The following is a 16,398-nucleotide window of genomic DNA, read 5'->3' as shown; positions in this document are numbered from 1 at the left end:
CACATGCATACTCGATCCCATTGAATGACTACATTGTTCCTTCTCAATCATAATTATCAGCATGATAAGTCCACGACATGCCTGTTAACATGCGAGTTGTGCACTAGGCATGAATAATTCCTAATTCAATTCACCTTGACTCTATAATGTATATCGTGCATGTCCGAAGCACATGTGGTTACTCAAATTGTATACGCTTCACGGACGAAGCACATGCGGTTACTAAATAGTGCAACGTGGCACAAATAAACTTTGACTCTTAATATGCTAGACCTTACGTATAATAACATAACTTCATTGCATCGCGCATAAACCATACATGCATAAAAACATATTTGGACAACATGTTTGCTATTAAATTCAACAAACATAACCAAACCAATATGCTTGCTCACATACTCAAACATGAATCATTGAATCCAATCATCCAAATAAATATGAATCACAACATCATAAACATAACATGTATTCACATGAATAAATAGGGTTACCCTACAATTATAAGTACCTTGAGTACCTAAATAATAGGGTTACCCTACAATTATAAGTACCTTGAGTACCTAAATAATAGGGCCACTTTGTGATTCAATCCACCATATTAGAAGTCTCCTCCTCCTCCTGACATAAAATAAATGAAACTTGAGTACCTAAGTAATTACCTTTCAAGTTTCTAAATTATTGATCTTGTTAGGAATAGACGTATTTTGTCCAAAAAAGGTCATTCATGAGTCATGACGCACATATATATTTGGACTACTATCCCTTATTTTTCTTCCCTATGACCTTCTTTGTAAGACCACTTCCGATGTGTTATGGGCCTTGTGGCGCATTCTAACATCATTTTTGTTTTAATTGTTAATAAATAACTTCTTTAATCAAATACAAAATATAACTAAAAGTAACAGAAACATAACTACTACTTTTTTTTTTTTTACAGAAACATAACTACTTCAAAAACAAAGCATTAAAATACAATTAAAAAAGTTACACTTATGAGTCAAATAGTTAAGATCTTATAAGACTAGTATTCTATGCACGCAATGCGTGCCGATATTTTTAAAAATCTAATTTGATATATACGCAAGTATGTTCTAACATTTTAAAAACTTTTTAGCACTTTTTATAAGTGTATTATCGATATCTTATGTGGACACCTAAGTGCTAAATTATTAAGCTAAAGTTTGATCATAATGAACTAAAATAATACTTCAATGACTTTCTTCTCTAATTTGTTAATTAAAACATAGTCGTATATACACTCTACACATTTTTTAAAGTATGTACATTTTCTAAAACATGTAGGAAAATTTATTTAAAACTATAGAAAACAAATATATTTATATGTAATATATATACATATTTATACGTAATATATATATACATATTTATATGTAATATATATATACATATTTATATTTAGGAATTAATGTAATAACAAATTAACTAAAATAAACGTAAAATATTGTGTTTTTACTTGTTCATTTTTTTTGCGTTTTTTGCCGCAAAGTGCTTGTATAACTATATAAAATGAGGGTGTGATTAAGAGTAAGACTAAGTTTAATTTTGTAATAAAAAAAATGTAAGATTGTAGGGATGAATTCCAACTTTTTTAACTGCCTTAATAATTGCTTTCATGTTTGGTATAGGAATTAAATTAAATTGTTGTTGACTTTTGGTTGTCACGTGCATTGAAATTTCATTTTTTACAATATGACATTAATTATCAGTTTTTAAAATTGTTATGATTAAATTAAATTAAAACTTATTAAGGTATTATAGTCTATTTCATAGGGGACACCAAAAGGCCATTTAATAAAATGACCTCATTAATTCCCTTATAAAGTAGAGATATATATATCTTATATGCACGCGATGCATGCGAAATTTTTAAAAACTTAAAAATTGTATTTTTACTTAATATTGATGTATGGGCGTAAGCAAAGACCTTGTACATATTACGTGCAACTATACTCTTATGGTCTTTTCTACATTAACCATATCTTACCATTCTTATGGAAAATAAATGCCATAATAGTTTACTAATTTTATAGAAAGTCAAAGATTAGCTCATAATGCTGGCACCAAATACTTTCCTGACTTGTTATTGATTTTTAGTTTTTAAAATCAATAAATTTAAATCAATAAATAATTAACTTTTTAATTGAATTTAATTGTGAAAATTTAGATGGTAATTTAGTCTTATCCTAAGGGAATACTAAAAGTGATGTTACCGAAAAACCCCTCCCCTATTCCCTTATTCCGTATATAATAGAGATTAGTTGCACATCTAAGCCAAACACTTGCACTTGTACAACAAATAGTTAAGTTACATACTTCAACATAAATAGTTGCACTTATAAGCAAATAGCCAAACTTTTATCTAAATTAGAAATAATTTATTACACAAAAATACAAATAGTTACATTTATTAGCCAAATAATGTCACGTTCAATAGCAAAAAAAATTAAGAATTAAGCATGCCATGCGCCACAATGTGGTCTTGCAGTCATAAGACCGCCTATTTTAAACATTTATACTACTACTTATGTACTGAAAACAAGAAAAGCGGCTGAACTAAATTTAACACACGGAAGGGGAAGCTGAATTGGAAGTATTATTCATCAGCAAAACCAGGAACTGCTTCACACCTTTTGCCTTTCGGCTTTTGTGTACATGAAGCGGCTGAAGATGCAGCCGTGTTTTATGGGAGCCAAAAAAGTTTCTGCGTTGAGCATTACAATTGAATGTATCAAACTTACCAACAAAAAATAAAATTTGTGGGGAACCCCAAAAACTATAATGTTCTGCTTTAGATCAGGAGAAAAGATCCTCCAACAACTTGTTTCTGCATCAACAGTTCCCTGAATCGCGTTTCCAGCAAAAAAAAAATGATGTAACTACTTCTGATTTATGGAGATTCGAGTAAGACATCCCCCTACAACAAACATGACAATTGAGGGTGTTCCGAAATCACACATTCTAACGCTTGACCCATTGGAAGCTCTTCCTTGCTTTTGCTTTACCCGGCTTCTTCCGTTCCACCACTCTTGGATCTCTCGTCAAAAACCCAGCTGAATTGTGATGTACAAATTTGTTAGGCAAAATGCATAATCATGACAAACGGAGGAAAGCATCATAAGGAGTATAAGATGTTAGTTATACCTTCTCTGAGTGGAGGACGCAGCCCAGGTTCCCAACATTGCAATGCCCTGCTGATCCCTAAACGGATTGCATCAACTTGACCTGTTTCAGACCAAATTTATTAGGATTCTTTCTTTTCACCTTGAACAAATAAGTTTCACGAAATTACAGTTCTAATAAGTTTATCTATGTTCCAATAAGTTCATTTGAGTTCAAGTAAGGCTACCCAAATTCAATGCAAGCTTTGGTTGTTCAGATAAGTTTACATAAGCCTTTTCAGGTGAAAATAATGAACTTGTATCGCTATTTGGCATTGACATCAATACATCATAACACAACAGAAGCAAAAAAGGGAGAACATGTGAGCAACAAGTAGCAAAATAAAGAGTCTATTGCTACAATATTATTCGAGGATCCTACACAGTTTCCATTCACACCTCTGTCAAAGTGATGCCTAAACACTCAATAATTCAACTATAATAATCATTGGAACAAAAAAACTAGAAGACCTATGATGCTGGGTGTCCAAAAAGAAGTTAATAATTGAGGTGAGTTTACTTTGAAGGACATGGTCACATGGACTGCATCAGTGCTTATACAAAGCATGTACTCACATATGTACATAGCATCAGCTTGACCAGCTCATAGAATTGCATAACAAACTAGCATGGGTTGCACTTTTAAAATATCTGAGCTATTTCGCCACCATAATAGTGAACTTAACAAAAGAAAAGAGCAAGAACTTGGATTACAAGACCTTTCTGCCTACTACAGCAAGATGACAGTCAAGATACCATGTCTTTGTTTGACGGCGCTGCTTTAACTCTGTAACTTTCAACAACCAGACTGAGGACATGCGGACAGCAATAACAAAAGTAAAAAGAATATATCATAACTCGAAGACTTAAATCTGATGCTACCATTCTGATTACATCCTAATAAACCAAGCTCCGCTGCACCACAGTGACAGCCTACCCTTTTGTCCCTCGCTAACTAATGTATAGACTTTGAGTTGTTCTTGAATCACTTATATGGAAACTAATACACTGCAAGGGGAACTTTCAAGGGTAACCTTGATGTTAAGAAAATTACTCAAATTGACCTTGTGTTTTTGCAAATACATTGAGGGTATTATTTCCCCAAAATGACCCCAACGATGACAGAAGGGCAACACCACTAGTAAATAGTAATATTGACTTCTCACCTGGCTTGCTTTACTTCTAGATGGTATAAAACAAGGTTTAATTTTCATACTAAAAAAAGGTAAGGAAAGAGAGTGTATGCGTGTTTCAAGAGTAAGGGTGGCTAACAGATGCTAGTCAGCAACATCAGAATCACAACTCCATGGCGACAGCAACTAGGCACGGTGGCAGTCAGGGAAATGGGAAGTAGATGCAACGGCTTGGTGATAATCTTCCTGGAGCTTCTCAGGGTTGTGGAGCCAAGAGTGGTTGATTTGAAAGTTTCTATTGGAAAATCTTTTTTACATAATTGCCTGAAAGACTCCCCTCCCCCCAAATACAATTCCTCGACCAAAGACAAGTAGAAAATTCATTACTTCATGAACTCCATGCATATTACCTCGGAAAAAAATGGATAGAAAATGTGATGTTATTGAATAATATTATGTGATTCCTGAGAGGATAAGTGGTTGAATCCATCACAGCGTCTTACAGAATCACAGATGAAATTATTTAACTTATCACCAAATTTTAGCTACTTTCCATTAATACAACCTGCCGGCTGAAGCTATTTTATTTTTCTTTTTTAAGAAACTGCTGGGGAAAGTTCTATTCGCCAATCTTTTTTCAGAAAAGTTCTTCTAGCGGTTCTTACTTCTTAGTATTACTCATAACTTCAACTTCTTCCTGGGTATAACAAAAAAGGGAAACTTAGAGCAAAGGAAAAAAAGAGAGCAGTGGCACTCTGCTGGAAGTTTGTGGCACTATGGTGGTGGTTTTTGACAAAGGTGAGCGTTGATGCTGCTACTGCTTCTGAAGTGACGTGAAGAAGTGGGAATAATACCAAAAAAGTGTCACCTTGTGGGTAAGATTGTAAGAACACACTGTTGAAACAATTACCTCAGAAGGAATTATGGATGAAAAGCAAAAAGAAAAACCTAGATTCCACATGCCTTACTAAAAGCACGGAGTTGGTAAAACAAGGGACACAATCCTTTGTCCATATTCAGAGTGGAACATCTTCTACCAGCACATTCAGTGACTTACAGGAAGGGAGATACCAAGGCTCTTTTGGATGATAATTGGAGGGCCATTTTGCTCCTCCACATCAACTCTTTGAAAATGCCTCACCTAGCCCAAAAAAAAGAGCATGACATCTATGACCCTATCACCTAAAGGTAGTTTTTTAATACATCTCTAATAGGAGAGTAATTTTTCTAGGGTTTATCATCTCACTCACCAGTCACCACCATTAGGATCTGAGCTCTATGCTTCTGTTTGCCACCTCAAAGGTCAATCCTTACCAAATGTGTGGCCCTCCCTTCCCCGAAATGGAACATATTATTGCACCATTCTTCTCGATGTCACCGAAGCTTTTAATGCTAATAGAACTCATAATGACTACTTGGGTAACCTTTGCTATAGTATATGACTTTGGGAAAAACCTGTCCCAAAAGTTTATAGAAGCTGCAGAAGTACGAGTTATGTTATTGAATTCTAAAACGGATTACATCTTTTAAAACCAAGAGTTGTAAGTTGTAACAACTAAAACAACTTAGAGACGAAATACTACTTCATAAAAACTAGATAAACTAATTTGACTTAGAATATGTTCCACATTCCTAGGCTTTTATCTATTCAGTTATGTTAACCTGACTCTGTTAGACAGAAATTAAAGGAAGAAGGAGGTTTTGGTTGATAATATCCAATTACAACAAAATGAGGATAATTATCACACTTTCGAGTGGCCTGATTCACTCAAACAGCTAAACAAAGCTGAAGTAACACTTCAATATTCTGGATGCCTTTCTGTTTGCCTACTCTCCCTTTTTCTAATAGCGGACTATCTTACTCCTCAAGCTACCCCTAACCAACTAATTATATAGTAACTAAACTACCCCCTCTTATTAGGCTAGTACATGTTACCTAATACGTGGTGCACTTTAATATGCGGAACGGATAGGCGGACGCAATTCACTACCTAATTATGTAAAATTAGTCCAAAGTGTTCCACAGAACGAGTATGTGCGTTGCAATATGCGTGTTCCCAACACGCAGTCCGTGGGGGGAACTGGTATATTAGGTAACACTGGGCTAGTTCATTACAGCTAGCTGTTAAACCTTAATGCTTCGCCTACTACTAGATATTACGTTGGTAATTTGTTATTACAGCCACTCCACTCTATCTGCACATCACTATTTCTTTTCTGACAATGCTTTAGTGTTTATCACAAACACGAGCAGCAAACAGCATTAACCGTAATACTGCCACTTCCATCTGCTGTCTCTCTATCTACACCTCAATACCCAAACACAAAAACTGCGTAGAACAACTTAACAGTCATACTTGGAGGTTCTTAGCTATCTCTCTACAGCAGCGATCAAGCAACCTCTCACTCCCAACCCCAAGCCATTCTAGAAATTCTCAGCCATTCCTACATTTAACCCAAACTTAAGATGCAAACAAACACAAGACTAAGTGATGCTCCATAGCCTCATGTGGACCAGACCACCCAATCTCCCCAAAATAAAAAACACCTCTCTTATCCATCTGAATAGGCCATTTTGCAGTTCTTTCTTAAAGAGCTTGCCACATACTTAGTTTTCCGTAGCTTAAGCGCAAAGCGAAAGGGCAAAAGGGCCCTGGAGCTTAAGCGCAAAGCGCACGCTTTCCGTAGGCGAAGCGCACCCGGAAAGAAATAATAAATTTTCAAAAGTTCAGAAAATATGGAGAAAATATGGAAAGAAAAGATGAAAAAAAAAAGAGAAATCAAAACGATAAAAGAAAAACTCAGAATCCGACGGGAGAAATCCGGCAAGAAGGCTAGAGAAATCCGGCTACGGGAGAAAATTGCACTAGGGTTTTCAAAACTTCTCAAAAAATTCGTTTTTTTTAAAAAAGAAATCACGTGATACTTTTAAAAAGAAGATTAGTCACGTGGCTTTATTCTTTATAAAAAAGAAGGGTCTGATGTGGCCCAGCCCAGACTACAGGAAGCGCAAAAGCGCTAGGAAGCACCGAAGCGCTAGGAAGCGCGCGCTTCTTGTATGTCGCTAGGCTTCGGCTGGCAGAAGCGTTTTGTTGTGAGCTTCCGAGCTTCCGAGCTTTAAGCGCAAAAAAGCGCGCTTTTTAAAACTAAGACCACATAATAAACCAGATAGAAGGGGTGCAAAGATCCTAACCTCCAGGGAGCACTCATTACATCTCCCTTTATATTCTGATATGATAGCTTGATACTTAACTTTATTTTCTGCATAGTAATCCTATTTGACAATCTCCTGAGGTTGACGAAGTTCTTCTTACTCAGTACTGTGCAAAATTTGTCTTATATTAGTGATGGTTAATGGTAAACTTTCTTTCCCATACATAGATGATACCCAGAGAGTGGATTTTTTTCCATTTATTGGTAAGGTTGGAGAGAGAACCTAAATAAGCCGCAATCACTAGTTGACTTAACACCCAAGTGAAAAGGATGATAAGCCAACCTAAGCACTAAGACTTGGACCCCAACCCCACTGCCTTCTCCACATACTTGAAGAAGTGACCATCATAATTCAAATCATTGTCTAGTGACAACATCCTCAACTAGACTCTGTCTGATCGGGCAGGAAGTAGACTAAAAAGTAAAGGTGAAAGATACAGGGCAAAGAACAGAATAAAAATAAAAAATAAAAACAGCTGCTTAAGTTAGTATTGACAGAATTTTGACAACAAAGCCTATCACTAACCACTACAAAGAAAATTCTTTGATCTCCACGTACTCATTTTCTAGTCGATAGGTGGAAAGGGAATAGTATATATTGCCTTAGATCTTCTTCATAATCACCAAGAAATTAGCCTAGCATATATCTCATAGTACCTCCACCACACCTCATACCATGCATTAAATTAGAAGATTGTTAATTACTCAATGAGTTCCAACAAGAAGTTTATAAGGGATGTTGGCTCCAAATGCTACTTCAGAATACATCCACTAAAAACCCTATTTGGCTTAGATAAGAATTGGGGTTCTGCATTTGGAATAAACCCAACGTATTTTAGAGGATATAGATTCCTATGTCAAGGTTCAGGACTTCAGGTTTCTTTTCAAAGGTATAGCCTTTGAGTGATGCTTGCCATTTTTTCGTAGATAATTTCTTCATTGTAGCTAGAGGTTGAATGAGCATTTTTTTCTCCTTAGCCATCCTTCTGTGTAGGGTGACACCAACCCTAGATGTCTGTCTAATAATACTTCGATCGATCCATCACCAAGAGATTGTCATTAAGGACTACGATTAATGAATGTGCATTAATTAATAGCATGTTAGTATAGGGGGGCGTTGGTTCGTATAGTGGTATGGGTTTGGGATTAGGAATGAAACGACGGTGAGGTTGGAACTTCATTCCTAATACCGTGTGTTCGATTTAGTCCAGAAATAAATATTTTTCTTTTAATTGATACCTAAAAGGTTTGGCAGGAGCTATAACCACCTCCCCAATAAGGGTTTAGAAATTGAAATTTTCTTAAACAAACACAGGGTATGGGCTTTAAACTTTTACCCATTCGAAACCCATTCCTCATACCAAAATTCAGTGAACCAAACACACCCTAGTGGGATACAGAAAAAAGGATGGGAAAACATGCATTTAACAACTAAAGAGGACAACAAAATGGGACAACCCAAAATAGAAGAGTGGACAATATCTTTGGACGGAGGGAGCATAATTTTTGTTACTTGTCAAAATAGAAAGGATTTTACACTAAATAATTTCCTTTTGGATTGAAACCTAGACAGATGCATCTACAACATCCAAATTTTCCTTTTACAATAAACTCTATGCTTTTTAAAAACTCCCTCTTAAATTTTTTTTATCCACACTAAAACGACATTTTAGATGAAGGTTGTTGAGAAAGTCTGCATTTTAAGACTGAGGGGAATTCAAAAGTCCCTATTCAGACCCAGTTTAAAGCACATTCTACCCCACCCCAGCTTCAAAGCTCTTACATTACTAGCGAATTGCTACTTGGTAGTCTAAGATATGAAACTTCAGTACATCAAATCAGGCGAAGAACATATTATTGAAAACCACCAAAAACATGTTTCTAGCAGAATCAGATACCACTATAAGCAGAGCGTAGGCTTTCAGGATTCAAAGCCAATACAAAGTTCTCAATTACCCAACACCTTTAACTTTTTGATACCTAGAGTCATTCCAGCATACATCTGATACAGAATAACTCTCGCGTTAAAATACTAAACTCATATGTTCTATGAGGCATTGAGGTTTCCTTAAATTATAGTTTAACGCGTTCACCGAACTACCGAAGGGGGGGAAATAGATGGTAAAGCTAACCTGTGGTACCACCTCCTTTCACAGTGCATTTGATGTCCCAAAGACCTGTTGTCTTTGTCTCAGCAAACGGTCGAAGAAGAGTTGCACGATGATCTAGCATCGGAAAATAGACATCAAACATCTTGTCATTAACCAAAAAATTTCCCTCTCCAGGTTGAATCCAAACTCTAGCTATACTACATTTTCTCCTTCCTGTCCCATAAGCTCTTCCCTTCTCATCCACTTGCCTGACCCGTGCCTTTGCAGCTTCTTCCTGTTTCTGAAGCTCCATTTCATATCTGGATGATTTTCTCAAAGTCTTCTCATAACGCTCATCTTCTATTTGGGTCAAAGGAGGGAGTCCTTCAATGTCCTGAAAATTCTTCAAGGCAATCAAGCTATCCAGCATAGCATCAGTGATTCCAGATGCTGCGACAAGATCTCCAAAAGCACGGTTTGGACCTGAACAAACCAACACAGACTTCAATACATAAGCAACAAAACACAGAATGCTTCTTCTCTAGACCTGCAAGATGACAAGCACACAAAATGGCAGCTCTTCTCACCAAAAGCAAATAGCATAGAAGTGAAGCAGAAAGAGAACCAGGGAGATAAATAACTAGGTGTATGGTATGATTACACAAAGTTCTGTTCAAAGTATGCTAAAACGATGATTTATGCACACAATACGAACAAAGAACCACCCAATTCCACCAATAGAAGTATACAACCTACAACTACAAAAGCATGCATCAAAATGTTGAGAAAGGCTCACCCCACAAAACCCCTAGTCATGTGTTAATACCAAATCAAACGACAGGACACAGAACAATACAAAAAACGACAATGACAATTTGCATTGCATCTTATCTCTGGATCACTGGGTACAACTAACAGAGAAGCAGGATACCAACAACCAGCCTAATCCAGAACATAGTCGTAGTGTAAATTATTCAAATACAAAAGATTACTTGTTGTTTCTTGGTCGGTACTCGGTTTCTTCCCAGGTTTTGCATTTAATACCTTACTATGTCCTGATAGATATTATATTTCCTTGTTGGATGAGGGGTAAAGTACTAAAGTTGGAAAAAACTTCTACGGAGTATGTACTAGTATCCTATCTCCCCTCTCCACTCTCTCACCCCCACATTTTTTCATGTTCCAAGGTCAGGAGATTCTTTATCGAGCCAATTGAAAGGCAAGATGATGCTAGTGCATAAAGAAACTGGTAACGGTGCTCTTTGTTTGCTGATTTTATCTGAACGAAATCCAATGTATAACACCTTAGCAGGATAAGTACACTAGTATCCGGTAACCACCTGTCCTGTCATCTGCATTTGGATGTTTCAATATCCAAATTTGCTCTTAAACTATTAGCTGTAGGTGCATCCCCTGTAATTGTACAGAAACTTTCTACTTCTCAGTTCATTTTCATCAAACAGTTATATACACTGAACATTTGAAAATCAACAAAATTAAGACATTAAGAAATCAAATGATCTATAGTAGCAATAACACATGTTACTAATGATTCTTTGTAAATTTGAACAAAACCCTATCAAGAAGTTGTCAATTTTATCTACATTGCAATAGAAAGTAGTTAAGCAAACTGTGGCATCAAAAAAAGAAACTTGAAGAAATATTACTGAAACATCAGGAACAATAAACAATCATATAAATAAAAAAGATTGGGTCGGTGATTTACATTTGAGGACATCCATGAGAGCTAGTTCTTCCTTCTCAAGCTCTAAATTCTCAGCAGCACTCACCATTTCTCTCTCCTCCACCGTCCCACCACCACTACCTACCTCCCCGCCTACTCCACAGTCCCCAGTATTGAACAGATCCTCCACTTTCTCCTCCTCCTCCTCCAATTTCCACGTCTGCTGATTCCCTGTTGACCTCGATGCCCCACAATCATCACTACCACCAACCATACCATTCTCTCCTCCTTCAAACACACCACCATCACCTCCATCCCCACTTTCTTCAACAACCCATGATTGTTCTTGAGATAACCTCGATTCCCTCCTCACTTCCTCTCTGTCCCCAGTCAAATTCTCTTTATGGGTACCGAAGAAATCATCCAAATTACTCGTTTCTGGCTCATTTTCCCACAAATGTATGTTGGGTTTTTCACCATTTCCATTGTCGTCATTGTTGTTCCCATTCTGGAAATTGGAGAAACCACGAGTGATGAAATGGGTCGATTGAAAGTTGGGTATTTGAGGAGAGAGAATAGGAGAAGGAGAAGGGTGGAAATGAGGAGAGAGCGTGATTGAGAGGTGTCGGAGTTGCCGAGATTGAGTTGCAATGAAGCGTGAGAGCATTGCTCTGGTGTGAGCAGGCCCGTCCCTGAGGTAGATACAACTACAACTACAACTACACGATGCTGCTACTGTTGTTAGGGTTTTAAGAGGAGGAGAATGCGGGAGGAAGAGGAAGGAGATGCAGAACACAGGTTTGGAGTTTGAGGAGAGAGAACATTTTTATGACATCGACACGTATTTACTCTTTTTCTTAAAGGAAAATGTGTCAAATACCCCGTACAATCTTTTTATTTTTTTTTTCTATTATAACCTCAAATTTTCAGATTTTTAAATTACAACTTTAAACTTACCTATACACTTGTTACAATTTGGAGTCAATTTTCCGGTAAAATCAATCGCAATATGATGTCGTTAATCTTGATAAAAACACAATTATATAATTTTCCAAAGAAAGTACAAAACTATTAATTTCTGATTAATATTTTTTAGAATTTTTTAATTTATGTTTAGAATTCTTTTGGAACTTTTTTGGATTATTATATTAATACATGTTAATCCAATTATTTTGCCGGAAAATGAGCCGAGTTTGTAATTGAAAGTGAGATACAAAGTTTAAGTTGTAATATCTCTGTTTTATGCAGATCTTTACAGTTACTGTTTGTACAAATGTTAAGAAAAAGTAGAAAAGTTGTTGAATATAATAAAATATGGATAAAGTAAGATAAATGTGTAAAAGGATGGGTGAGTGTAAGATAAAAATGAATAAAGTAAGAGAAATTAAATGCCAAAATTTAAATATTATGGGGTAAGACGGGTAAGGAGTAAAATTTCATGTCCAAAAATAGAATAAAACAAAGGGTAAGGTAGTAAAATTTCATGTCCAAAAGTAGGATAAAACAAAGTGTAAAAATCATTATGAAACGGACTAAAATGAAAAGTGTAAAGATCATTTTGAAACTGGTGTATGACAACAAAGAAAAAAAATGTCAGCAATCTTCTAAAGTCCGAGGAGCCGACTAATTTTGATGATGCAATTGGTGGAATTGAGAGATTAGTGTGTGCATAGATGAACGGTGCACTAGTTTGATTGCATACATTCACGCTTCTCCCCTCTCTCCCTTTTTTCTTTCTCTTTTTAGGGGATGTTTGGTATCTCAATTTTTAGAACCGGAAACGGATTCAATAACTGTTTACATTACAAGCTATTTGGTTTGGAGTACGTGATAACCGTTACCGTTATTGAGGGGTAATTGACTCCCCTATTTCGTTACTGCTCCAAAGGCCACGGTAACAATTACTGTTTCCCCTCAAATTCCTTATTGCTCTTTTCTTCTCCTTCGTTCTTCTCTCATCCCTCTCTCATCCCTCTCTCCTTTGAGCTTACTCCCAAACTGAAATTGTACTTGTTATGCGGGCGAGGCACTATGTGACCTCCGTACATGAGGCGGCGGTTGTTGCGGAGGATTGATGAGGTGGATTGGAATGATCGCCGAAGTTAGTTGCCCGTGAGCGTCGGGAAGAGTCGATTGAGTCTGCATAGTTTGCGGTGGTGAGGAGGGTGGGGCGGTGGAGATGGGCGGAGGTGGTGGTCAATGGTGGATGGATGGGTGGGCAGGCAAACTGGGAATAGGCGACTGGTGAGAGCGGGAGAGAGAAATAGATGACATGGGGAAAGGAAGTGGTTTGCTTGCCTTCCTTGTTATAATTCCTCCCAAAAAATGTTAAAAATTTTATATAAAATAATTGAATTCTATTTTTCCTTTATGTAAAAAGTGGGTGATATGTTCATATTTTATAGTGTTTTTACCCCCGTCCCTTAGTACTTTTTGATCTCAAATGAGCTCTTCGGAGCGATTTTTAGTACTAATGTGCTCCTTGTAGTGTGTTTGTAGTTTCAGGTTCATCATTGTAGGAATTAGCATATTTTTGTGCATTTCCTACTCATTTGAATCAATACAAGATATTATGTACTTTCTAGAGCACAAATATTGAGTTGGAAGAGCTTTCAAGCAAAGCGAATGGTGGAAGAAGTAGAAAATCGACGCTCGTCTACTCTTTTGATCATAACTTAAGTTCTACAACACCAAATGAAGTGATTCTAATTGGGTTGGATTTTATAATTCAAGAGCTTTCCAACGAGTGGTCACTCGACTAATTCCGACGAATAATGAAGGAGATATGGTGTTTTAAAGATAGAGAATCGTGCAGTTTGTACGCGCGCCCGGCGGGCGAATGGCTGCCCGGCGGGCGAACCTCTGCCCGACGGGCGAAAAGCGAAATTTCGAGGAACATCATATTTGGCCCGGCGGGCAGACCTGCGCCCGACGGGCGGTTTTCAAGCTTCTCGCCCGACGGGCGGATGTCTGCCCGACCGGGCGACGACAACCCTGGGCGTTTTTTCGCGGATTTCCTTCCGGTTTCCTAATGTTATTTTGGGCAAACTATAAATACTAAGCCCATATGTTTTAGTTGGACACCTTATTTTCCATGGTCAAACACTTAGTTTATTTCCCTTAGCTTAGTTTTCTCTCAAATTTGTTGCAAGACTTAGTTTTTATTTTCAATCAAAATTCAAGCTTTCATTATTCATTGTACTTCATTTAGGTATTCATTCTTATTTTGATTTATTTCTTTGCTTTAATTATGTTTTCATTAGTTAATATTGCCTTAGTTATTTCAATCATATGTGAGTAGTCTATTTTCTAGGGTTTGGGGATCCATGAATAATTATGAAGGGATGATTGAATAATTGTGATTGTTGGTATTGATTGGTTTATTCTACTATGCAATTAGATTTGCGCAGGTTTAATTGTTTTATTTAAGCAATATCAAGTTAAGATTCGAGAGATGCAATTTGATGTTTAGGCTTGTGTCAATAGGTGGAATTAGGATTAATACGTAGCGAGAGCCCGTTAATTCTAAGTCTATGATTAGTATCGATTCGAGAGAGCATGCTAGTCTAATTAATCGCTTTATTGATTGTCATGTTTGTTTATCATCATGGATTGTTATTTTTTGGTGAACCTATGACCTAGATTCTTTAATTCCTGAATTCTTGATTGTTTAATTATCGTCGTAGTCTTAGCATAGAAACCAACCAATTCCTGTTTCCCAATAGTCTAGTTTAGTTGATTAATAGTAGAAAGAACATTGTTTCCCTGTGGATTCGATCCTGACTTCCCTTGCTACCTAGCTAGTGGACTTAGGTTTATTTTTGATAAGGTGATACGACTTTAGCCTGTCAGTGGGTCAGGTTTGATAAAAATCAGGTATTGGGATTTGGGGCTATAAACAGGGAGGAGTATTGTGGTTCTTAAAAAAAAAAATTGTTGTTCTTCAAAGGTGTTACTCCGTATTTCTTGTTAATTTGTACTATTTTATTATGATTTCCTACTTTATATTGTTCATATATAGATGTAGAATACACTATAAAATATATTCATTTCCTTATTACTTACCAAACATTAAGTAAGGGAATCGTATATAAGTTATTCCTTTCCTATTATATACCAAACACCCAATAATGAAAATAGTTAATATTACCCTTTCCCCTTTTTATTTGTTTCCATTCCACTCCATTTCCAACTTTCATACCAAACACCCCCTTAGAGTTTACAAAAATTAGGGTTTTCTAGGGAGGAAATAACCAATTTTCTTCGGAAATTTGATTATTTCAGCCCCTTCTCTTTCAATTCTGTTGTGTTTTTGCGTTAGATCTCAATAAAACTACATAGTTTCAGTGTAGTAAGTACCCCGACCCTATGGTGGGTTTGATTGTTTCAGTGTAGTAAGTACCCCTATGGTGGGTTTGTTTCTAATTAATTTTTGTGTGTTTAGTTTAGTTCAAGTTGTTTCTTTGGTAAAGATTTATGCGGGATCGAAGAGGATGTCAATCTTTCGACTACAATCAGACGAATCAGACGGAAATCATATTTGTCACGGCTACAATAGATCTATAGACCCCCTCGTCAATGAAGGTTGTAAATCTCAGCGATATAAAAGAGGGTATACAGAATGTTTGATATACTACAATTGTAGCTATGGTGAAAGGAAGTTTTTATTTGATTCGATTGTTATGTATTTGTTATATTTAAATCTTTATGTAGATGTCGTATGACTTTTTATCAATGAATTAATTTGTTTATCAAAAAGATGAATGGTGCACTAGATATAGAACCAGGTGGTGGGGGGGGGGGGAATTTAAGTTGCTTTGTTTCCAATGTATCCGAATAAGGCCCCGGGATTCGATGGTATGCATGCTTTATTTTTTCAAAAATTCTGGCATAGTGTGGGTTCTGATATAATTGGTTTTGTGAAAATATGGTGGAAGGGATTAGTTGATTTAAGTGAGGCAAACACGACATGTATCGTTCTAATACCAAAGTGCAATGATCCGAAGAGGATGGCGGAGTTAAGGCAAATTAGTTGTTGCAATGTTCTTTATAAAATAATATCTAAGACAATGGCTAATAAAATCAAGTCGTTTCTTAAT

General features: G+C 36.5%; 1 protein-coding gene across 1 annotated transcript; it reads right to left on the bottom strand.

Annotated features, from left to right (window-relative positions):
• Positions 1-2,594: 2,594 nt before the first annotated feature.
• Positions 2,595-12,131, bottom strand: LOC110800360 (30S ribosomal protein S9, mitochondrial). The gene is made up of 4 exons (XM_022005671.2): positions 11,342-12,131; positions 9,658-10,098; positions 3,163-3,243; positions 2,595-3,071 (listed from the first exon to the last, which is right to left on the bottom strand). The coding sequence occupies exons 1-4, from the start codon at positions 11,964-11,966 to the stop codon at positions 2,980-2,982; spliced, it is 1,239 nt and encodes a 412-aa protein (XP_021861363.1). The 5' UTR covers positions 11,967-12,131; the 3' UTR covers positions 2,595-2,979.
• Positions 12,132-16,398: the final 4,267 nt, after the last annotated feature.

The sequence above is a fragment of the Spinacia oleracea genome, chromosome 1 (genome assembly GCF_020520425.1).
Source record: "Spinacia oleracea cultivar Varoflay chromosome 1, BTI_SOV_V1, whole genome shotgun sequence".
In the NCBI taxonomy this organism is placed as follows: Eukaryota; Viridiplantae; Streptophyta; class Magnoliopsida; order Caryophyllales; family Amaranthaceae; genus Spinacia; species Spinacia oleracea.
The sequence above is the reverse complement of the archived record's forward strand: the minus strand, read 5'-3'. Positions and strand labels throughout refer to the sequence as shown.

What these genes read in the sequence shown, in the direction of transcription:
- LOC110800360 (XM_022005671.2), bottom strand. Translation starts at nt 11,966, where the DNA reads ATGCTCTCACGCTTCATTGCAACTCAATCTCGGCAACTCCGACACCTC. An exon ending in GAAAGGAGGTGGTACCACAG is followed by an intron (nt 3,244 to 9,657) that starts GTTAGCTTTACC and finishes GGTCTGAAACAG; the next exon opens with GTCAAGTTGATGCAATCCGT. An exon ending in GCGTCCTCCACTCAGAGAAG is followed by an intron (nt 3,072 to 3,162) that starts GTATAACTAACA and finishes ATCACAATTCAG; the next exon opens with CTGGGTTTTTGACGAGAGAT.